Source organism: Triturus cristatus, chromosome 9 (assembly GCF_964204655.1).
Source record: "Triturus cristatus chromosome 9, aTriCri1.1, whole genome shotgun sequence".
NCBI classification, from domain to species: Eukaryota; Metazoa; Chordata; class Amphibia; order Caudata; family Salamandridae; genus Triturus; species Triturus cristatus.
The window spans coordinates 425996348-426022235 of NC_140592.1; the positions used below are offsets into that span (position 1 = coordinate 425996348).

The window sequence follows — 25888 nt, forward strand, 5'->3', positions numbered from 1 at the left end:
TCCAGGCATACAAAGCCCCAAATAGCCTGCATCTTCAAGAGCTCAGTTGACCAGTACCAACTGGAATTGCCCTGGACTCCGCTGTTTTATTCTGGGAGGTTGAGTCCTAACTCTCCAAGTGGTTCCCACAAGGTCCTGGACCCTTGGATGATATTAGAGTGTACTCTTCTCCCTCAAGACCTGGAAACATTGAACGTTTTTCCAAAAAGAACCTAAGGCTAGAATTAGACCAGTATCAAGCCGCAGACACCAAAATTAAATTGTTTATCAGATTCAACTTGCTGGTTTGTAGTGTTGAAACAAGTCTGACTTCCAGAAAAGTTTCCAAGTCTGACCATAGGTGTATTTCACAGTGGCCGATGTCGTGAAGCATCTGACCACCATAGAGACCTTGCTGGGAACAGACTTCAGGCTTCACCCACTTAGAGCCTTCACACCATTGAGAGCCTCACTTGCTGCCAAAGCCGAGGTTCCCATCAAGGTCCTGCACTTCAGCCGGCACATGACAATGAACTTTCTTCGGATTCAGCCTGCAGCCCGACCCACCGATGACCTCGTCGGCGAAATGTTTCTCCAGAAAAACAACTTTCAGTGGAACAAACCTGGTCCCTATATTCCACCCGCCCTCCATCAGGGTTTGCTTTCACTTTTGACCCTGTCTAATGTGTCCATACTGAGCCTTGCACTTTTTTAACTCCAGAAAAATCTTAAAATTTAAGAAATATATAACTCTTGTTCTCTACATCTGATTTTTGTTGCTTTGGTGTCAATTTGAAGATTACATTTCCATTTTCATAAATTGGAATGGGATTTTTATTGTGTTGTGTTTTCCAAACTGTTTTGGTACTGATAAATGTTTTACACTTTCTCCTAAGTTAAGCCTGTCTGCTCTATGCTACAGCTACCAAGGGTTGAGCTCAGGTTTATATTATTCAAACCTAACTGGATCTAGTAAGGAATAGTGCTATTATTACTTGAAGAGGGCTACCATCCATTTCAACTAATACTCCACTTCTCACAGTTGTCATGAGAATTACTGCAGGCATCTTAACGTGGCACAGCTATATCAAGAGGGACCACTCAAATGAAATCTGTTAAGTGTGAATGATGATGATACTGAGATCTCTTGTGCCTGCTCTAAGGCTTTTGAGGAAAAAGCTCAAGCACTTCTGGAGTGAGCTGCTATGCCATACACCTTACTTGAGAGAAATCTGTTTTTAGTGTATTGAAGTGCTTGCTAATTGTGAGACTTTGGACTTGGTCACAGCCTGTACGAGTTTCCTGGAATCTTACAGTCTCTCTATCCCCTGAGCCTGCAATCACCCCTAAACTCCTGTGCTGTTCTTCGAAATCCGTTATATGCCCGACCCCTGGGCACTACAATTGTACAAGTGCCTGAATGACTGGAGCTTGTCTTATTTGACACGTAGCTCCCGGCACACACCCAACCAGTTACCTAGGCAGAATTGTGCCTACCAGCAGAATTTATGAACGGGTTAAAGTTCAGCTGTACTGAGGAGTCCAACTTTATATATCTACAGAGACCTTTCAGAATTTTCATTTGCAGACCAGACACAGCACCATCACTGCATACTAGCACATCTGCGTTATGTCAGTATTTCATGTAAATGCACAGATGGTTCTCATGCATACCTGAGAGAGTTAGATGGTCCGCACTGAGTGATTTGAACATAACTTACTGTTGGGCTAACTGAAACATTATGCATTACTGAATCTTTGATTGTTATGATGAGTCTTTGGTTGAATACAGTTATAACACTGACTGGATATGATGGCCCAGATTTACAAACACTTTGTATTGGTTTTGCATTCATTTTTTAAAGCAAACCTGATGCAAAGTGCTTGGGTGGAATTTACAATCCAAAGCAAATTGTAATTTACATTGGATTGTAACAAAGTGAAGCAAAACTGTGTTATGCACTGCCATACATTACTTTGTGCCACGGGGGATTCCATGGGTGGTGCATAGCAGTTCCCAGGCAACCAGCCATGGGTTTTAATGCAAATCTCTGTCTACAAAGAATTGTAGGCAAGGATTTGTGGTAAAATCCTGCCTTGCATAACAAGGAGAAATGTTTTAATTTACCTCTTTTTCCTCTTTGTGCATTTATACTGCGTTCTACAGCACACATACAAAGTGGAAAATGCCTTAAAGCATATTTTTACACCTTTCAGTACAATAACTATTCTTCACACAATGCAGACAGGCTTGAACTATGGTGCAAGGGTATCTGCACTGGAGCATGGCAGGCAAAAGTGAGCAGACCAGGGAGAGAACAGAGGAGTACCAATGCTAGTGTATACTGAATATGTGCAGTCAACGCTACCCCATCATTGAAGAGTAGGCATGTGTGCTTGAGCTGTGTGAAACCGTTTGAGGGTTAAAGAAAATCCTTTTGCATTCACATTGCCCGTACCTTCCTGATTTTGCCAGGAGCATTCCCATGAGTAGGGGGAGCAGCCACAGTCACTACTGCTGCCGCAGGGGACAACAAATCCTACAATCCCCTCCTGCAATTCACCTGTGGCACTTGCCACCAGGACAAATCGAGTGCTGCAGTCCTATAGTGCAGAACGCATGCAGGATGTGCCCAGCAAAGGGTGGGCCTGCCTGCGCTCGTCTGGGGCCATACTAGGCTGATTGGGTCACCCCCCTTGGTTGTGTGCCAAACATCATCATACCCTTTAAGAAGGTACGGTAACAGTTGGTTGCCTTTCTTGGGGCTAAGAATTATTTAACGATTGTACAGTTTCCTTTAACATGGTTAAGAAAACATTTGTTCAAATTACTGAGGAGAAACCAACCAGGAGACTTAATCCTGTATATGTCATTACTAATTACTGTACAGATGCAGTGGTCATGATAGAAAATGAGATGAGGAATGCCGAAGCAGGACTGGCCGCATCCCAACATGTGGTAAAGGTCCAATCAATAAAGAAACCACAGAAAATCAAGGAATGGAAATCTTGCCCCTAGATGCTCAACAATTAGTGTACATCACTGCAAATTCATCCAAATATATTCCTTGTGTGTCCTTTCAACATAATGAAATACAAGACATTTCTACTAGTCAGGACTTATTATTTCCTGCAAAAAAGACTGAAAAACCCGATAAAGAGCCTCACTCGGGAACTGTACCAAAGAAGAAAGTGAGAGTTATCAAGTCACATATGACTAATGATAACTCTATTGGTAACGGAACCCAGAACAGTTGGGGCAAAACAACTAATAATAGAATGGAAGTACTTCAGTTACTTGTAAAACTTGATTGATTTGAAAGTAAAGTCTTTACACAGCCTAATATGATCAAAGATAAGATAAGATAGCTATTCTTGAAAGTATGAGCAATACAAGTCAAGTCAAGTCAAATAGCTTTATTTCGATAGCAAGTATCATAAAAGCATCAGACAATCCTTCAATGTATAAGAGGAAGCAAATACAATCTATTCAGTTAAAAGTTATATTTTAAAACATAACAATACAAGAGTGAAAATGGTCAGGATATAAAAACATTTAATCATGACCAAAATCTTTCATTTTGGATTAAAAGCGGTAAAACCTTACTTAAAAATGAGAATATTTGATGTACTATGTGCGAATGGCAATACATAGCAGGAAAGTTGCTTTGCATTGGTCCTCATCTTAGGCTCAGCTGTATTGCTCATGGAACTTGTGAGGTAAGATTAGGTCACCCTTTATATGGCTCTATGCCTGATAATCCAGGTACAGCCTAATAATTTGGTGACCCCACAAGCAAAGAGGGTTCTCGCATCGGGTTTTAGTATTCGCAGGGCAACACGATGGTTGAGGGTGCCTAGTTGGTTGCAGATTGGCTCAAGCCATCTAGACTTCAAATTTGCATTCCCCGGGCAAGCAAACATAAGCAAACAGAAGATGAGCGACACTCTCTCTCGATGCCCCACAGCAAGGGCATTCTTCGGTGGTCTGATATGGAGGGTGCCACTTCACAGTAAATTCGTGGACTGGCAGTGAGCCAAATCGAAATTGGGTGTAAAGTGCTCTGTCTCTTGGGATCTGGATTATATCCAAGTATGGTTCAAGGCTTCTAGATTGTTTGTGCTGGAAGAATTCTTCCGTAAGCCTTCCCATATTTGGATTATTGAGATCCCTGGCATCTATCCAGTCCCAATAGATACGTTTGAGCTCCGCCTTGCTCAGGGGGTTTTGGGTATCCCAGGATTCCTTGAGACCAAGAGTTGTGATTAAAGCCTTAACATTGGAAATCCATTTGACCCCCAGGTTGGTATCTAAGTTCTTTACGTCTGCAAATGCTTTTGGGCAATACAGTATATGGTGTAGCGGGGGAGGGGCCCCAATCCGAAATGAACTCCCCGCCACTGCAGTACTAAACGGGGTATTAGATCTGCCTACTATTACACAAACACATGTGACTAAAAGCAATACAAATACTGTACATGAGCCACCTGACTGTCCCACGAAAATAGATAACCATCGTGACTCAGGATTTGGCAATCACTCCAACAGAACAGAGGACAGAATTAAGCCATTAGCGGAAATATGGGGGGAGGTAGGAATAACTTCCAATCCCACAAAACAGGACGCTATATGAACCTTAGATCCAACTACATTGCATCTGCTGCCTGATGCAGTTCCCTATGTTATCGTTTTAAAGGGTGTTCATAGACTGGAACAACACGATAAAGAACTTTGTCTAAAGAACATGGTGATCCATTGGATGTCTGGTCAGGGGTTCAATTCCCAATTTCCTGAAACATGAAATTCTCATGGTGAGAAAAACACACTGGGTAGGCCATGGTCAGAAGGTAGAAAATGGTGATTGCATTACAGTGCATTTTCGATACCCATCAGTGGTTGAATGCTTACTTAACAATCAACTGAGATCTCAAAAACAATCAGGACTGGAGGGAACGATTATGGCAGTTCCCTTGGGTTATTATAAACCACCGGAGCCCTCTTATACACCACAGAGCTCTTACATTTCATCCTACTGTGAAAATCACCTTCTATTTAGTACTGTGAAAACAACTAATAGATTTGCCCCACTTTCAAACCTGAAGGAGAAAGACTGACTGTGGGAAAAACACGGGAAAAGTGATTTCAATAAATAGCTGGGGAAAAGAAGTACATTACAACGCTAACGCCCATATACATACTAAATATCAGACTCTGGAACACGGCTGGAGTAAAAAATAAATTGGATCATAAAGAGTGGAAACTCATATATACTCCACAGTTTTGTTATGTTTCCAGGAGACATGGCTCACTGAACCATTTGTAATTGATAGCTATACTACGATTACATCTACAGTTAATCCATCAGCCCATGGGTGGGCTAAGGGAGGGTTGGCAGTTTTGGTGTTTACCCTACTATCGGTTCACATCAAGAAGGTGTATACCAACTCTCTCTACTTTCAAGTTACATTGTTACAGTATAACACAAATGTATGGTTAGTTTTGATAACTTATTATAATATATTTTGTAGCAATCGCGATGAGGTGATAAAAAAGCATGCTGGCATGTTAGAAACATTAACTAAAGCGCTTGAGACTAAATGTATATATATTTAGGCCGGTGATTTTAACATTAACCCCTGTGCTTATTCACCCACCGGAATCTGCGGTTTTGTTGATGTTAGAGGTAATATACAGACTCATTTTCCACACAGTAGATATGGTGATTTTTTTAATGAGCTGCTATATTGATATAATTTAGAATTGTTGCAACAAATTGATGTGCGAGGGACTAGTGTCCGACCGACATTTTATGGAAACAGAGGTAGGTACTTTACAGACCATATTCTTCTCTCTATAAATGAGGCTGACCTCTTCTCTGCATTAAATGTAGAGCCTATAAGCTTCAGCGGCATTTGTCTTCAAAGGCTTAGTTTGTCATTACCTGATTGACCAAACAAAATTGTCCAAATGGCAGCTCATATTGACATTGAAAAGAAAAATGGGATAAGTTTAAAATGGACAAGGAGAAATAAAGTAACCCTTCTTGGTAAGGTAGCAAAAAGTAATAAAGAAAACTTTCAAATTTGCATGGACCCAGGGGCCACCCCTGACAATATAGCTAATTATTTCATGAACATTACAACAGCAAAAGCAGAAAATAAAAAAAGACTGTCAGTGGGAAGAAGAGTGAGGCCCTGGGATGGTTCAATCACTCATGTACACAAATAAATCATACGATCAAGAAGACTTTACAACTTATTCCAAGAAACAGAGGGGAGATTAAGACACCTGGGGGAGATTTACTAAGCTTTTGCACCGTGTTTGCATCACAAAAGTGATGCAAAATTATGCAAAACCTTTTTTTTGTAAATTTACTTTCCAGCTCTAAACTTGTTTAGCGCTGGAAATAACATAAAAGTAATGCGAAGCAGCTCATTGCGCTGCTTCACGTTACTTTGCGCCATGGGGGCGTACCAAGAGTGGTGCATGGGCGTTCCCATGCAACCAGACAAGGTTTCTTATGCTAAATCCAATTTACTAAAAACAGTAGATTGGATTTAGCGTGAGAAAACTGCGCCCTTTTCAACTAGGCACAAGCAAGGGAAATGCTTTAATTTCTCCTTCCTGTCCCGACTTTGCATGCATGCTGCACTGTGCAGCGTGCATACACAGTGGGAAAAGCTTTCCATGTGTCTAGTACAGTATTTTGTAGAGGAAGCGTACCCTTCCTGTACAAAACCCATGCTAGACTCATGCACACACCCTAGCACTGCAGTGCTAAGGTGTGTACATGGCGCACGACAGCTGTAATCAGCACCAGCGCAAGGGAAAGGGGAGGAGATTGCCATATCCTTGAAGATATGGCACTCTCCTGCCCCCTCCCTGTCACGCGACGCAGCGCAGCCTCCCGGGGGGCTGCACTGCGTTTTGTGACTTTTTCGTAAATCTCCCCCTAACAGTGAATTATAAATCTCCCCTAAATCAAAGAATGAAAGCACTGCAAGCACAGGCATGGGTTGGTCTAGAACAAGCTGCAGACACTAGAGATAATACTTTGTTCTGGAATATAATTCACTCCCTGTTTTTTAAAGACACCACTGATCCAAGGATTGAGTGCTTAGTATACCCATTGGCCTGGATAAACCATTTTGAATGTATATTCAATCCACAGACTGAACAAGCCCTTATTGCTTAGGATGTTTGCCCTGTCTTAGAAGTACCCCTATGGCTATAAGCTTAACCGAGGATCAATCCGATATTGAGAAATCCTAATCTAAAAAATCGCCGGGCCCTGATAGTGTTCCCATGGATGCTTTTAACTTGTGTCTTGAATTATGGGCTCCCATCCTCATGCAGGTATCTAATGTTGAGACAAAAGGCTCTATTCCCCCAAGGTGGACTGATTCGGTAATAGTCCCCATTTTTAAAAGGGGAGACAGGGAAAATCCTAAGTGCTATCGTCCAATATCTTTCCTCGATTGTTCAGCAAAAGTATTAGGGAGGATTATTTTTGAGAGGCTAGAGTCATGGATGATTGATAACCATGTCCTAACCGATTCTCAGTATGGTTTCAAAAAGGACACAGATACACAAGAACAATGCATCAATCTCCACCCCCTGGTCTCAAAATATATACGGTAGCCAAGCAGGGCCGTATACATCTCTGCTTTGCAGACCTTAGCAGTGTGTCTGACCTTGTAAATCATAATAAACTTTTGTAAAACACTGGTTGAAATGGGTTCCCCTGAAGATACTGTATCATTTTATCCCAGATGTATGCTTCTTTAATGGCTCGTGTGGAATAGGATTAGTGGGAAAAAGTACCTTAGGCTTTAGAGTTACCAGATATATAAGGCAAGGTTGTGTTTTAGCCCCACTCCTCTTTTCTCTTTATGTTAATGGTGTAGATGGCAAGTTGCAAGAACCAGCCCGGATGCACCCAGAATTTGTCCTCGCCCCACCCCAATGCTCCTTTGTGCCGATGATGTGGTTTTACTATCTAGAACCGCTAATGGACTTCAAAATGTATTAATGGTTTTGCTGCTTAAATGGAACAGAAAGACTTAACATTAATCTGGCACAAACTTTTCTCATGGTGTGAGAGAGGGAGGACAAAGAACAAAGTCCACACTGTGAGGGGCCACAGATTGGAGGAGGTCCAAAATGTCTCCTATTTCAAATACTGGTCATTGGGATCACATATATGTCTAGCGAACCTCAAACATAAAAGGACAATCGAGGCACTGTTTTGATTTGCCACAAAAACTGGTAATAAGCCTATACGTGAAATGTTAAAGCCATCTAAGAGCAAGTGTATTCAACTGCAACATATGGGACAACCTTGTGTGTATGGGTAAATGTCGAACCTTGCAAGCACAAGAAAAAAAAATCTTGTGCAGACTCGTTGCTGTCTCTAGATCAACACAATCACATAATGTACATAGGGAACTGAGTAATAATTTCCTTGAGGATACAATACACTAGTGGTGTGGCATAACATCTGGAGTAAGGCTGACACTAAATTTACCTGAGAATTGATTGATTGCTGAATTTTGAGTTACTATGATAAGATTACCGGTTGGCACGTGTAAGAAATGTATAGTCTAGCAAATCTGAATTAAAGTTGATTTACACAAAAGAGTGACATAATAAGGACATTTTATGAGAAAAATAAACCTACTGTACCCCAATACTTGGATGGGCCCTTATTTCAAGGGCTGCCATTATACTTGACACAGGTGGCGGATGTGCAAAAGAAATTCTATCCTACCTGGTTAAGGATGGGCATTCTGCCCTAACTAGTTGCAATTTTGAAAAGAGATGCCTGGTCTAAACAATTACCAAAGTGCCCGTTTGACAGAAAATCAAATCAGTCTACACTTCATTTTATCCTCTTCTGTAAGTTCTATTCCGAAATCAGAAATCATTTTATTCAACCACTGTTTTTAGGAGAAAGATATATATTCTATGAAGAGGCTTATTATTTTCTGCGTAACCTTGCAACTGTCAATATTTGCTTTGCGGTTTTGGCCATTATTACCAGTTTTATCATTAAAAGAAAAACACTAAAAGTGTTTGACAGTTGGTATATGAACAAGATTAGTAACTTTAGTATGACCCTCTTATTTTAGCATCTTAGTGTCAAGATTGAGTACGTGTTTTTTGTACATTTATAATATTATCTAACTTAACTTGATGAAGACTATGGTTTCTGCTAATTTTAATCTATTAATTGTTTCATGAAGTTAGGATAACTACAAATGCTTAGAGTATTTAAAGTTGTTACATCTTGTACTTTTACTGAGAAATATGTGTATATTACTATTTAAGTTATGCATTGTGCTTTTAATGAATTACTTATTGGCTAGTTACCATCATTACCTGTTCTTTTGTGGTCGCTTTACTTGCCTATTGCACCTTTAAAATTATTTTTCTGTTTTATGGATGATAATAATCTAAATAAAGATTTATTTGAATTTAAGTTGGCCTTGTCTGCTTGCCGTACTCCTACCCGATGAGTGTCTTCGCCTAAATGGGGGGGGGGGGGTAGAATTTAGTGGGCATGAACTGATATTTGGGGCTCGAGGTCCCAGGGACTTCAGGCAGCAGCTGCTACAAGGATTAACCATACTCCTCGGTTCCTAGACCCCAGCAACCTCAACTATCATCACCCTTAAAGTCCAAAAGATGGAGATCCTACAAATTGGTCTCCACCAGCCAGCCAGTCTGCCACTCCTGTGTTCTGAATCCTGTGGTTTACAACCTCTATCAGCTTCAGATGCCAAAAAACTAGAAGTCTGGTTTGGGGACAAACTTTCTGATAAGACTGATACAAATACATTGGTTTGTTTGTATGTGAACGTATTGACAATAAAAACATTGTGTTGTTAGAATATCATAGTTAGAATATTAACAACAAGAATATTGTGGATGTAAGTAATTATAGGTAAGTATAGTTTTACTCTTCTGTGCTCTCCATCTATTTACATCTATGTATCTTGAAGATATATGTACCATCAAGCTTATAAGCCTGTGGAAACTAGGCTACTGAAGTATCATTTTTCTTGGCCAGCCAATCACAGAGGACAGCAAGCTCTAAACATTTTCGAATGAAAGGCAGCATTCATTTGAAACCACTTGATCCAACTAGCAATGCACTGAGAGAAATACAGCGGCAGCCTGCAAAAGCAAGGACGCAACTTAAATCCCTCTGCATCCTCTACAGAGTGCTCCCAGATAAAACCCTTCCTAACTCAGAAGCAGGACCAGCAAACATTTGCTGTCTGGGCAACTCAGGTCCCCAAACACCATCCTGCGGGATCTCCCATATTCCAGAAACAGAGATAAAGCAATCAAAGTTTTTGATTCTTGTTTCCACCTGTATGAAAAACTAAACCTGAAACTAGCTGATATTAGCATTATCTCTACGGTCATTTTATGGCCCATTTCTAGGCCTGGCCCATCTCTTTTTCAGACACTGAATCAAGTTGCAAACATCTCCCTACTTAACTCCAAGCACTTCGAAGTGGATGTGGCAGATGTACAAGGCCCTTGCGCTGCCAGTACGTCACTTTTTGTGACGCACTGGCAGCGCATTTCTCTGCCCCATATTTACAAGGACAGAAAAAGCCACCCTGCGTGGCTTTTCCTGTCCTTGTAAGTACGGCCCTTTACATGCAGCACTTTGCGAGAAATGGGTGTTGCTGTGGGTGTTCTCACACAACACTAATGAAACCAGACACATTTCCAGATTTGCAAGGAATCGTAAACCTGGAAATGCGTCAGAATACTACCCCACCCTAGGGGTGGCATAGCAAGGCGCAACGAGGAAAAATGTTTTCATTTCTCCTCGTTTTTTTCTCTTTCAATACATGCTGCATTCAACAGCACACATTGAAAGAGGAAAATGCCTGTAGTGATTGTTTTCGTGCAGGAAGGTGCCCTTTCCTGCACAAAAACAATTTCCCCATGACGCAGGCAACCATGCACAATGGTGCAAGGGTGCCTGCGCCAGCGCATTGCAGCAGTTTATGTGCAAGCACAGTGGAGAGCACAGGAATGCGACATATCATTGTAAACATGTTGCATTCCTGTGCTCTGAAAGTGCTGCAGCGTGGCGCAGCCAAAGGGGTTGCAGTGCTGCGCTGCCGCACTTTTTTGTAGCTCTGCCCCGATGTGTTTAACTGCTTCAGTGTAATAAATATGATCACTATGTAAGAAATAAATATTCTATAATAAATACAATGAACGTTTGGGATTTCTACTTTCCCATACCTTATGCTGTTAAAAATGAACAGGTTCTTACCAATAGAGAAGGGCACAAATGCCTTATGTTTCTGGAAACCTCCATTCTCATCCAAAAAGTGTTCTGGATTGAAGTTGCCTGGGTCCTTAAATTGTGTGGGGTCCCGGAGAACAGTAGTCAGCATGGGGTACACATCTGTTCCCTGAGAGGCAAAGAACGGAATGAAGTAATCAAGGTTCCAAAACTGAACATTGTGGGTGTATTATGTGTGGATTTCAGTTTAAAAAAAAAGTATGATCAAACTAGCATATCACACAGTTTAATAAAACATATAATTAAGCATATAAAGACTCAGCCATAGAGTCGCACAATATTAAAAGATCTTTTTGTATAAGTGCCTGTGAATTTGAGGACTAAAGGCAGTCTCTGAGGTAATGTTTTGATCTGTGCATGTGGACGCTCAGAGGCCGTATCATGAATGTATTTAACCCGACATTACCCAGAGTCTGTGCTTTATTTTCAGATAGTACTGCACGGAAATAGTGAGCATGGTTTGCCTCTTTCTGTATCCGAGCTGTTCTATCTGAATGTAAAGCACTAACTCAGAGAAATATTGGTTTAAATTAATTCTTTTTACGCCCTGCAGGTGATTAAAACAGGGGCTCGGCTGTGCGCTGTGCCAGAAATGACCATCACTGACCCGGCTTTTATAAACAATGGAACCACAGACTATTGAAAGGTAGACAAAGAGGTCTTGTTTTGAATGAAATATTGGCATTTTTACCTGATGCAGGTGAGTTATGATGTAATGTGAAGCATTACAATACAATGTTCGGCATCTAGCATCTCCATGTAAAAGTGGGCATGACTTTGACTGTCCAGTGTTCTAGATGAGTCGATCCAATTCAGTGGCATTTGATGCAGTTCTAAACCCTTTTAATCAGTTGTCAGTGTTAGCAGCAGAACATTGACCTAAGTCAATAAATACTGCCATAAATTGCTCACATCTATATATCTTCATTTAAATCCCTAGCCAGGGCGACCAATGGACGTTCTATACACATGCTTTCGTGCCAAGGGTGGAAACAGCTGTTGAGCAGCATGATCGTAACATGCTGCTGACCACCTCTACTTTATTATATAATACCATGGGGCAGATTTACAAGCCCTTAGCTCCTCCTTGCACCGCCTCTGCGTCACTTTTTTTGACGCAATGGCGACGCAAACAATGCGGCCAATTTACAACATTACCCATCTAGGGAGATGCGTCCTGTTGTAAAGCCCTGCATCACATTATACCTGCACCAGGTATGATATATGCCGGCAAGGTGTTCCCACGCAAAAAGCCGTGTATAACTGACGCAGTGAAATTTCCAACTTTTCACTGCATCACTCTACGCCTTCACTGCGTAAAAATCCCTACGCCTGCTCAGACCAGGCTTAAAGAATGACGCAGGGCTTTTTAAATGGGACTCACCTCTCTGTTGTGACACATTGCTGGAGTTGCGTCACTTTCATGAGCAACTCCAGCAATGCGTCACTTTTGTGCCAACAGATGCGTCAGTATTTCTAACGCATCTGTTAATCCTTGCGCCATAAAGCACCGTATTGTGAATACAATGCATCCATGGTGGCGCAAAGACATTTGGCACTGGCACAAGGAAACTGACGCATCTACGCAGATACGTTAGTTTCTTGTAAATCTGCCCCATCTGTTTTTTTATATCATAGTTTTACACTTTAAACCAGAGTAACGTTTTATCTTGGAAATCTGATTACAATTTGAGATACATTTCTGGATTAGAATGTTCAAGGGTTGCTGCTACAGGACATTCAATACATTTATAAGAAACATGAAAAATGGCCGCAAAAAGGCTACGGTCTTAAATGTACTCCTCAAGTTTCACAGAAAATTCTAATGTTTCTTTAAATCTGTCCAACATAATGAGATCAGAAATATCTACTGTGTAAATTTGTTTGACTCTTTCTGTGATAGAAATGTGTACTTTGTGCTTGTTGATTGGTGGATTTACTGTGGCTTATTCAACATTATGGGGCAGATTTACAAGAAAGTGACGCATCTGTAGAGATGTGCCACTTTCCCTGCGCGACCCTGAGAAACCCTTGCGCCACCATGGATGCGCCGTATTTACAATATGGTGCACTAGGGGCAAGGATTGACAGATGTGTCAGAAATTCTAATGCATATGTTGGGGCAAAAGTCATGTATTGCTGGAGATGTTTCGCAAGCATGACGCAACTCCAGCAATGTATTTTGAGGCCTTTTTCCACTACACTGCTTCACTCCTTACTTTAACATAGTGGTTTCCTAGAAGTTATTTCACTACGTCACTTTTACGAGTCTTTCCTGCGTGGGAACACCCAACCTGCATGCATTGTACCTGAAGGAGTTATAATGTGATGCATAGCTTTACAACGGGATGCATCTCCCTAGATGCGACACGTTTTAAATTTGCCGCATTCATACGCTACCACTGCGTCACAAAAGTGACGCAACAGCAGCGCAAACGTGTCACAAGGGGCTAGTAAATCTGCCCCTCTGTATCTGGACTGTTCGGGCATTACTATTGAATTTGAGGACTGCTGTGTGGATGTTTTGGACCATCGCTTCACTTTTGCCACACTCTTGACCAGCAGAAACACAACTTTTATTGTAGTCCCAACTTCTACCTTAATGCGTCCGCTCCATTGTGACTTGATCATTTAAACATTTCTCACTGCATTTGAGACTTCATTCACTCAATGAGAAATACCCCACCTTAAGTCGAAAATGTACGATATTTCTCAGTATTTTGAGGAAAGCTATTGGGTTCAGCAAATCCAGTTCTCTCTGACCCATTTGCGTTCTCCCTCTTATTGTCAAACGTCTTCAGGAATTGATTACAGTTCGGTTGTAGACATGATGATGATTGATAATAGATGTTTACTTCACCCCAACAACTGAGGTTCCTATCAAGTTCAGTGAAAGGCCTATCCCTCCTTATAGCTTGGTATGATATCCTTAAAACAGTCGATAAGGGATGCATGACCTGCTCTGTTTGCATGACCTGTCTGCTCCTTGTAACACTTGTTACCTTGGTGTTTCCACAAAGACTCCACTTAGAGGCCAGTGCACTCCCTCCAAAGCTTTGGCCAATGACGAGCTTACTAAAACCCTTACACTTGATGTCACACAGGGCTACAATTTCCCATTGCTGTTTACCACTTTTTTACTCAACCTAAACCCGAACCTTCGGGCACCATTAATTTCTAGACCTTTCATACTCAGCTGTACATTGAAAGACAACGCTCTTCTGCCTTTCAGTTAGATTAGTGCTACACACATGCCACATATGGATGCATACAGACTTAGTTTACTGGCAGTTCAAATAAATTCTTGAGCACTAACAATGTACTTTAATGAAATAAGTCATCCAGTATTGGAAAGTCAAAAGGTGGCTACAAATAAAACATCAAGTAAATATTCCCTTTATAAGGCTGCAGTGCCTTGAACCACCTTCCACTCAAAAATAAACTCGACCATCTCTCACTTTGACAATAGCCACATCACAGATCTACACATCCCACAATAAGGTTACACACCTTTGTCCTTGAAGTCCCAGATATCACCAGTAGGACTTTTAATCACCATTTAATGTTAGCTCCCTTCTAACAAAATGATTGTACAGTAGCTATCCAAATCATGATATATTGCCATATTTGCTACTGAGCAGCCGGCTGTTTCACCTTTTATAATTGATTTTGCCTCTCATGTTTGTGCGGGGCAGAACTGCATATAGAAGAGACATTTTATACACTTGCATACTACATAACTCCATAGCCAACTATTTGACTCAATCATAAACTCAATCATGGTAGCTCACAGACTATCTGACTCATTCACTAGCTCACCCTGATCATAGATTTACAACTTAGATATCAAAGTCATTTAATACTATTTTCAACTATTAACCAGATAGAAAACAAGTAAGGTTTGGAAATTAGATAACTGAAAAGTACCTTAGGAATAAAATACCCCCCGAGCTCTGTATCGCGAGTCACTGCATGAGGAACTCCCATTGGGAGAAGGTCACAGAATCGCTGGATCTCATGCAACACAGCATTTGTGTAAGGCATCTTGGTTCGATCCTCATAGGATGGATTTCGGTGTCGGCCAATGATGCTGTCAATTTCCTCGTGGACTTTACCTGTCAAATCAATAGAATCATATTTGAGCAACCTACAAGGACTACAAAACATCAAAACCCTGCGTCTTAACATTTTTTAATACAGTACACCATATAGGTTTGTTGCACATTCCATACCAACCAGTTGCTGAGAATGGAGTCAAAACGTCTTACCAACTGAAATAGCACATAGGCTTTGCCAGGATTGCTTTCAGAAGATTGTATACTAGCCTCAGGATTGTGAAATATGGACTTTTGCAAAGAGTGAATATTTGTATCTGATATGGGAATAAACACCTGAAAATGGTGATTTCCTGTATGTAGTCATCATTAGGTGAGTGCCTGTTGACATGTTTTGGACATTTGTTAAGACAAAATTATAAAGAAAGTAATGGAAATAAAACAATATCATTTATCGTACCAATACTTACTATATGAGGCGTCCCACCTCTCTTGCAGACACCACGTGACTCAGCTAAAGCCAATCAGCATAAATCCCTCGCCTCTTTTCTCTTAAGCCCCTCCTATTAACCCTGCAATAAAGAGGGAAATGGCCCACAATTCTGCCAGTTCCTTTTGTCTGCCTCCTCAGAAGTCACCACGCAAGATTCAGCAATATAAAGAATAAACCAATGGAACAAAACTGCGGGTTTAAGGTGAGTACTGGGCCTGCTGGGCTCATTAAGGTGAGTCCCAAGCTGGCTTCCTGTTGCCACATGGTAAGTATGATAGGTTGTTTGGCAACCTCTTAACCTCTTTTTTTTCATGCACCATGCTTATTTATAAAAAAAACAAAAAGGCTTAGTGACTTCTCTAGAATGCAAAGGTGGGGTTAAAAGTTTGCTTCAATGTCTTCCATGTCCCAATTCAATCAATTGTCACAGTTGTGGCCCTGATCTCTTGCTAAAGCAGTTGTGATATTTTTCCACCACGTTTAGCTTGTTATCTAGACTGAGGGTTAATATTCTTGCTCCAGCAGCCCGATTCATTATTTTCAGCCTGTCCCAAAAATAGGAAGTGGCTGTGGTATTCTTTGACCCCATTTGCCTTACTAGATTTTGTATCTTCATCCTCCTTCCATGTGGATCTTCTCTAAATGGTGCACGACTTATCTCTGTGGGAAGAGTCACGCACAAGATTGTTACCAAAGATTGAGAAAAAAAGAGAATGTTTACAGTGTTTACCTTTTGTGGGTGTACAATGCTTGGGGACATAGCTCAATGCTACTTGAAGGTGGTACATTTGTTCAGGAGTTTGACTGCAGGTATAACCATTATCAATTTTTTTATTTAAGAACTGGATTTTTGTGATCATTAAATGTATTTATCTATTTAAATAAGAAATAACTCTAACAGACCTAGACGTGTTTGACTGGGTTCCATGATTTTACTTTATAAGGGCTCATTTCATTTATTTGGGCCTTTTCCTGCAAAGAAGCGCTGCTCCTGTGTTGTTGCTGTCTGGCCACTTCGCCACGCCTCGCGGCCCCCGCTTCGCGGGAGCCGCTCGTAGGCTTAGACTCTCTCTGGGGAACATCCTTTTTGCCTCCCTTCACGTGCTTTGAGCACCAACGCGCCCCTTGCAAGCTGTCATCTGGTCAACAGGGGTAGAGGCGGGACTGCGAGGACCAGCATTCCTAGCGGCGTGGATCGGCCGCAGCTGGTCCTCTTCCCGCCCCCTCCTCCTCCTCTTTAAAATCTGTGTGGAGTGAGTGAGCCTTGGGACCCTTCCTGCAAAGAAGCGCTGCTCCTGTGTTGTTGCTGTCTGGCCACTTCGCCACGCCTCGCGGCCCCCGCTTCGCGGGGGCCGCTCGTAGGCTTAGACTCTCTCTGGGGAACATCCTTTTTGCCTCCCTTCACGTGCTTTGAGCACCAACGCGCCCCTTGCAAGCTGTCATCTGGTCAACAGGGGTAGAGGCGGGACTGCGAGGACCAGCATTCCTAGCGGCGTGGATCGGCCGCAGCTGGTCCTCTTCCCGCCCCTTCCTCTTGTTTTTCCTTCATAGCTTGTGTGGACAACGCGCACGCGGGACGCGCGCGGGGCAACGGCCGGGGCGAAGACCGGGCTAAGAGCGGGCCGTTTGAGGCCGTTCGAGGACGGCAGAGGACGGCCCAGGCCCACCCCCCTTATTGCTCCTAACCTGCTTGTTATTGTATCATCGTGCTGAGACAGGTTAGCTTAAACTGAAGCTCCCTAGTTAGTAAGTCGAATGACGACCCTGATCTCATCGTAAGCACCATGAGTACTAGGATGACACGTAGCAAAGCCTCCAAAGGTGGTTCACAAATCTGTGGCCCTATGGACGACTTCATCACCCGCACAAATATAGCCATCGATGAAGAAATATCTAAACTTCAAACCCGGGTATCCCTAGAATTGGTAGCTGCACGTAGGCTGTCCGAGGTAATTGCCCTCTCGAAAAAATCATCCCTAGGACATATAGCCTCTGCTGTCACTCCAGCACGCCCTGCCCGCCCAAATAGTATTACCACCCAGGTTGTTTTACACCAGCCCCCGATTACTTCCACCCTCACTCCGCCCTTAGAACAATCACGCATTACAGAAGAGCTAAGTTTCGCTGCACCTTCTCACGCCCAGACCCCCACCCTTAATCCCCTTTCCCAAGCATTCCCAACTACTTCCCGTGTTAGTGGTGCACAATCCAAAAGAAAACGCCAATTACGCTCAGCCTACTCTCGTAAAAAGGCAAAGGTCGCAGTCTCCCACCAGCTCACAATGACCAACACTCAGGCACGTAATGCTTTACCTGAGGGTTCCTTGAGCACACAGTCAGTATGCCAAAGTATGGGAGAGGGTCCAGCCAACACCACCCCAGTAGACGAGGGGGCGCAGGTACAAGACCAGGGAAGGAATGATAAGGAATTTATAGATCAAGTCTGGGAAACATTAAAAAAAACTTCTCTCACCACTCGACTTAAGATTGTCTAGGATAGAAAACAATCTACTCGAGATGGAGAAGAGCATTATTGCTCTGGCCACTCTCGGCCTAAGAAGTCTCGAAAACCAGGGCGTGTCCTTATCTGACCCACTTTCGCCAGCCCCTGTTTTGCAAGCTGAGCAGCACCCCCCACCAGTACCTGTTGCTGTAAGGCCTGTTCCTAAGTCGAGGACTGTGGCTGTGGATCAAGTTTCCATAACCGCTAAACCTCAGGCTACCAAACCGCAGATTCCCATACGGAACTCTAAGCCTGGAAAAGTAAATCCAAACCTGGTAGCATCCGCCAGACCCCAGCCTGCCGAAACCCAGGGTCCTCGTCCAAAAGAAAATTTTAGAGGAGGCTATATAGACCTTCCACCAGAGGCCAATGACTATGTGGTCGTGTTGACAGGCGTCCCTGTGATTGGCACTGACCAACACGAAAACCACTGGTCATTGAAAAATAAAACTATGCACTGGCTTAACGTCAACAGACCGATTCCCAATGGCAAAAGAAGCCGAGTAATGATGGTCCGTAGAATACCCTGGGTGGGCCCAACCAAGAAATCTAAGCAAGGGGACTGTGTAGTTGTAACTTTTGAAGACCCACATACGGCGCACCATATCTGTTCCTGGCCAACTAGTGAAGATTCTTTAGTCATACCAAGGCCGCTATCCTATTTTTACCCCCCACGCCAATTGCATACCCAAGCGGATAACTGGTCCTTGGTGCAGCACCACCCATGGAACACCCATCCCATGAGGCAAAAGAATACTCTTTTACACTGGAATGGCCTTTCAACCTACAATAGATTTGGAGGCCTGGAGGAGGTCGATTGACTTTCTATGTTCCCAGCATGCCCACAACTAGAAAAAGCATTGTCTCCACATGTTATAGACATAATTGGAAATCCAACCAACGGCCCTCCAACTAGCCAAGTCGGGCTTCTGACTCTCTTGCCCCGGGCCATGGAACCGATCAAAATGGCCATTTTAGATTGCAAAAGAGTGGAAACGAGGCCAGACAGCCCCTGTTCGATCCCCCCTCCTCCAGTACAATCTAATCCAATGGAGATCGACCTGCCTGATAGAGTTGCCTCCCCAGGCGATTCTTCACTGAGGGTCTTAAGCTGGAATGTGGCTGGCCTTGCACGTAACTTTGATAACCCGGAATGGAACACCTTCCTGGCACCCTATGACATTTGCTTGCTACAGGAAACATGGTGCCAGGAACCTAGACATAGAGTGGGGTTTTCGACCTTCTATGTTCCGGCTGTATGTCACCAAGGTTCTAAAGGACGCCCATCCGGTGGTCTTCTCATCTGGATCAACATAGCACTAGACCTCAGTGTTTCTCAAAGGACCACCGAAACACCTGACCTTCAATGGCTATCAGTGCACTACAAAGGGGGAAGGAAACTAGAACTATTTAATCTCTACTTAAGGGGCAATAGGAACGGAGGATCTCTAAACTCTTTAGGCTTAAGTAACTACCTGTCTGCCTGTGACGCCGACTCTCTCGTCCTGCTGGCAGGCGATTTTAATTGCTGTTTTGAGCCTTTAGCCAAAGAAGATATTCTGGATACCAACGAGGAGGATAACAGGAGGGGCATCCCTATTTTGAACCTCGAACCGATCCCTAAATGGACACAAAAGGCGATCGATATAAATGCTCTTTGCATGGAGCATAACTTGAGAGCAACGAATGGGCGTTCTAAATCAGATCCCATGGGTGCCCATACATACAATAGGACGGGCCACTCATCCAGAATTGACTTTGTTATTCTCAACTATAACCTCTGGCCATATCATCAAGACATGGAGGTTATAGAGACCTGTGACAGCGACCACAACCCTCTCGCTTTAACCATTTCTGTCCTCTGGCAAACTGGGTCTCAAGAAGCTACTAATCAGTTATGGAAAGCTTCACATGAGATTCTTCCCTCAAACTGTGGCAGACGTCTTAAATGGGCAAGAGTCTCAGCGGATGAGGCTAGGATGTCACAAGCTGAAACCATCTTACTAGAGGCTGAATCTAGGCTTGATAGCACGAATAGCGATAGCAAGATGTTTTTATCGTTATTTACGGAGACTGTAACGGCACTAAGTGGGCTGTTCATCATTCCCAAACCCAGCTCCAGAACTGCTTCAAAGGGGGCCCTGAGAACAAGTGAAAAGTGGTTCACAGCCAAGTGTCGACTTGCTAAGGGTGATCTTGTTGCTGCAGTAAAAGGAAAAGACCAAGCTACCATCAGGTCTGCAAGGAAACTTTATAGGAAAACTGTGACTGAGGCCAAGCGGACATATGATTTCAACTTTTGGCGTGACCTAACGGAGGCGAGCACAAGGAAAGATGCTAAGGGGTTCTGGGACTTGCTAAGATCAAGAGACAAGCCCATTGATCAACAACTGACTTGTAATATCCCTGGTGTTGCCTGGTTTGCCCACTTTTCGAAATTGTATTCGGCTCAGACAGGGCCTCCGCAACCAGACCCGCTCCCAAGGCTCAGTTCCACAGATCTCCCACCAAATGAAGTCCTATTTACCACCTTGGAAGTAGAGAAGGCAATCAGGTGTATTGTTTCTAACAAAGCGGCAGGACCTGATGGGATCCCGGGCGACTTGATAAAATATAATCCCCCATTTTGGAGCAGATTAATTGCTGCTCTTCTTAATGAGGTTATGTTGGGGGGGTCTTTCCCTGACTCTTGGAGGGGCGCTGAAGTAGTCCCCATTTTCAAGAAGGGTAGCAGGGAAGACCCAGCCAATTACCGCCCCATCAGTTTGCTGGATTCGACGCAAAAGGTAGCGGGGAAAGTGGTATTGGGCAGGATTCTGGAGTGGGTGGATGAAAATCAGATATTGTCTGATTTCCAAGCGGGTTTTAGATCAGGGACAGGCACCGTCGAGCAGACATTCCGCCTTTTAATGCTCTATTGGAAGGTAGTGGTGCTAGGAGGGGGCAGCTTATACTTAGTCTTCATAGACTTAAAAACAGCCTTCGACCTGGTTCCAAGAGCATTATTGTGGAAGGTCCTTGACGAGTTAGGTCTACCTCCCTATTTGTTGGCCTTGCTGATAAAATTCCATGAAAACAACTTTGCCCAAATCAGATGGGGTGCCCAGGGAGAAAAAAACCCGTGTATTCCAGTAGACAGGGGCGTCCGCCAGGGGTGTGTGCTTGCCCCCACTCTGTTTTCGCTTTACGTCAATGGAGTGGTGGAGCACCTTCTTCAACATCCTGCAGATGCACCATCCCTGGCTGGAAGGAAAATCCCGACGCTCCTGTTTGCGGACGACACCCTCCTGATTTCGAAATCACCTGTAGGCATACAGTCACTACTTTCCAGCTTCAAGGCCTTCTGTGACACCAAGGGACTGGCCATAAATATTGGCAAGACCAAATTTCTTGTCCTCAACCCCCCTAAGAAATCTGTTAAACCCCCCACTCTAGACTCTGTCACATTAGAACGGGTCAAATAATTTGACTATCTAGGCATACGTCTTTGTGATAGTATGAGCTGGAAGGCCCATCACCAAAAAGTGTTTTTAACCCATAAGAGGGTTGTTGGTGCGTTACTTAAAGAGCAGCGTGCTTCCTTCATAAAACCTATTGGGGCACTTCTTGATATTTATAGGGGTAGGGTTGTAAGTGCAGCACTGTATGGCGCAGAACTTTGGGGTACCCAGAGAGTGGATACTTTGGCCCACCTAGAAAATAAATTTCACAAAGATCTGATGAGGCTACCCCAGAGCACCCCCACAATCCCCCTCTTGCTGGACGCAGGTACCCGTCCAATCTGCGAACAAGCTAAATTACGCCCCTTACTACTATGGTCTAGAATTTGGAACGTCCCCGAACTCCACAGCTATGCAGACGCCCTAAAAGATGTACTGTCCTTACCTGGCTGGCATAAGATCGCCTGGCTCAGAGAGGTCAAGAGGGCATTATACAAGCTCGGTCTGGGAGCTGCGTGGGAAAATAAAACAGCACCTCCTAAACAAGAACTGAAGAAGGCTTACTGGTCTTGGGTGGATAACGAGAGACTTGGTAAATCAAATCACCCAAGATCTGTTGCCAACTTCTTGATGGTTAAAGATATCCCCTCCAGAGAACCATATTTGGACTTGATTCACAGTTCACATGATAGGGCATTATATTTTAAATTCAGGGTTGGGGTCTTACCTTTATGTCAGTTTACCTCTACCTGGAAACCACCACTGCAAACTGTACCCTATTGCCCATTCTGCGAGCTAAAAATCGAATCTGTCGCACACTTTCTATTTGAGTGTCGAGTCTATATGGCCCCTAGACGGAGGTGGTTGAAGCCTCTTTGTAGGAGCCTGGGAACTCGCTCACATCTGGAAGCTATAAGAATACTGCTCTCAGATACAAGACCCTTTTTTGCCATTTGTTTGGCTAAATTCCTAGGCTGGGCTTGGCGCATAAGATCTGCTAAACAACTGACGATACAGTAAAGTGTCCCTTTTTCATTTTTCATAAATTTTAAGATTATTCCGTGTAAATATGAAATGTTTTTAATGGTAATATGAATTGTAAATTGCTTTGTTTCGACCATTGTTTTTATGCTGTCATGTTTTGCTTTTATGATATGTTTCTATATCGAAATAAAGCTTTACTACTACTACTTATTTGGGCCTCATTATAGATCACAGGAGAGAGACACCTCTGCTATAAAGTTTATGGTGTTAGCGGGAAAGAGCACAAAGAAGAGGATACTGCTCTTTTTTAACCACCCTCTGGTTTTGATTTCCTTCTTTACTGCATAACTCCAGAAATATAAGGCCTGTGACATCTGCTGTTATTCTCCATCCTCTCCTACAGTTTCTGTCTCTTCAGTGAGTGTTACATTTCCATCTTCGGTATCATCCTGGCTTTCACCTGAATATGATGAGGAGGACATTCAGATACCTTACTCTACTCCAAGAGGCAAGTTTATTTAAACATTTGAGCTTGCCTCACCTTTCAGTTATATGTGGAGAATGTATAGATTCCTGTGGATGATAAGTTAGCTACCACCAGTTCAGTACTATTCTAATGATTAAAGTTTCATCCTCCCATTTATTTGGCAATCAATGAAGACATTATAGATTTATTACATCGAGAATAGAAGAACCAAGAAAAGTCAGATATACCAAAGTATTTGACAAGATTGTATCCTCTAGCCAAGGCTGACTTGGAGCTGACGTCAACTGTCAAGGTTAATCTAATGTTGGCAAATATAGCTGGAAGATCTCGTTTTTATCTCAGCTGCTCCTCTAGAAAGTGTGAATTGTTCATAGATTGCTGCAAATATAGAAAAACAGGCAACATTTTTGTCAAATGTTTCCTGGAATTTGTTGAAGCCTTCTGCATTTTATACTGATTCTAAAATTGTAGCTCACTGTTACATCTACCTCAGAGATTTGGAAGGTAGCGGGGGCACACAAGCTGGTTTACTTAATGTCCTTGTCTGGTAATACTTTATTTGGAGATCAGCTTAAATATTTACTTCATGAAGCATTAAAGTATTAAAGTATTTACAACTCATGTTACGCCAGATCCACTCAGCAGACCATCTAAAAGGAGGTATCTCAGCTCCTCCTTCCTGACTATGCCATGATCCTGCAATCCTGCCAAGAAATTGTTACAGACACTTTGGTCCAACAAATAATAGAAAAGTGGTACCCTTTGGAGTTTGAAGAAATACTACCAGATTCAGGTCTGATTTATATCCTGTGCTCCTGGTCATTTAAGATATCTGAATTTGACCCAAGAAATGTCAAACCTGTTGGAAAAAATATGCCACTGTCATGTGTTGAAGTTTCAGGAGGGACAAGGTTTTGTTTTCAAGTGGAGGGTCACCATAATACCCCTGAGTGTATTTACAAACACTTTGCCACCATAAGTAGCCCTATTTCACAGCAAAAGGAGTTTGGTAACCTCATACCTGGACTATTGGATAATCCACTCATCCTCAAGAGCCAATGTTCAGAAGAATATAGAGGTGGTTTGCCAGACCCTGAGGTAATATGGGTTACTCATCAATGACGAGAAAAATTCCAGCTCACCCCTCTCAGGAATTGGAATTCGTATTAACCCATTTAAATAGACAGGTAGGGCTGGTGACTTTACCAGGAAGAGAGCAGTCAGGATTCAGACTCATCCGTCTCTGGAGGAATTGGCTCCAAAGTCAGGGACACATGGTGAGTTCTAATTTTTGAGGGATCTTCTTGTGGAAATAGGAAACATGTTTATAAGGGTTCTACAAAATCTCTTTTGTTTATGTTTTGTTTTTCCATTACAGGCATTGTATGTCTTTATAGTGCCCTGGTCTTTTCTCCACTTGGTTCCCATAATTCGTCTTCTATTGAGGTATTGGGGTCCAGTTTCAAGCGGCCTGGAGGATTAGGTACCAATAACAAACAGGTGATATAGATTTCTAAGCCAGACGCAATTTATAAATACACTTATCTTTAGCATGACTGTGTTATTTTCCTTTGTCCACCTCAAACAAGCTGTCTGCACATTTCGCAACACGCAGGGACATTCACATTGCAAAACTACGTCTTCTCAGTTGATTATCAGCAGCACTGGGGACAATGGGTCCCGCCAAGATGCCCTGAATTTCTGCTTGTCAGGGTGGCCTGGTCCATACACCAAGACAGAGGGATGGTATGTGTGCAAGAAGCAACGCATATTATGCACACTGGTACTAGCTTGATTTTTCCACTGTATTTCGATCTTGCTTTTCACTTATAATCAGCTTGTTAAGCATCGTTCAGTAGAAGTCAAACTCCAGACTACTGGTTGCTGCAACTTTTGATCAAGGTTGGACACATGAGGCCAAAGCCAAGTTTAGCTGAGCTCCATTGACAGAGAGCTCCCTCCTCCCCATCCTGCTCATCGAGCTGAGAGTCTGCTAATACAGAGGCATTCTGTGTTCAGGTATGCAGTGCGACAATTGCAGCATCCTCCCCTCAGGCAAAGTTAGTTTATTTTCATGCTCTCAGAATAAAGATAAAATTCGGTGTAGGATTAGGGTAACATATTTCTGAGAATCATGTTAGAAATGTTTGTTTTATTTATGTTCATAGTAACCCCGATAATAGCAAAATGATTTTTATGGCTTGTCGTCACATTGCATGTACTAAAGAGAAGGTTATGACAATAAATGTTTTTTTTCCTAAGTACACATTGCCTCCTTATTATTACAGATACTTGAGTGTGACATTCTAAGCCCAATAGATGGATTTCCCAATCACCACTGTGTCCCTGACAACAAAGGGGCTGTTTTGTTCACGGGAAAACAGTTCTCCCCATGAAACAGGGCAGAGTGCAGTTCTGCAGATAACTTGATTTGCCTTCTGCATTCATAGCACATTGAACTTGTCCTTGTATTATTGCGTCAGAGGATCTAAACCAACAGATTTAGGATATACCACTAAGATGTATAAAACAGGATTTGGGAGGAATAATGGTGCTGGATGACTACCAAAAACATGGACAGATAAATTCAATGCCATGCTGTTGCAAT

The 25888-nt window shown here is 42.8% G+C and overlaps 1 protein-coding gene across 3 annotated transcripts in view; it reads right to left on the reverse strand.

Moving 5' to 3' along the window:
- The window catches only part of LOC146798086 (cytochrome P450 2G1-like), a 370121-nt gene that overhangs the window by 16348 nt on the left and 327885 nt on the right, over nt 1-25888 (reverse strand). For all 3 annotated transcript variants that reach the window (XM_085625303.1, XM_085625305.1, XM_085625304.1), the window contains exons 8-9: nt 15246-15433; nt 11286-11427 (exon numbers count right to left, since the gene is read on the reverse strand). In XM_085625303.1, coding sequence (XP_085481429.1) covers nt 11286-11427; nt 15246-15433 — 330 coding nt within the window. The remainder of the gene's footprint in view (nt 1-11285; nt 11428-15245; nt 15434-25888) is intronic.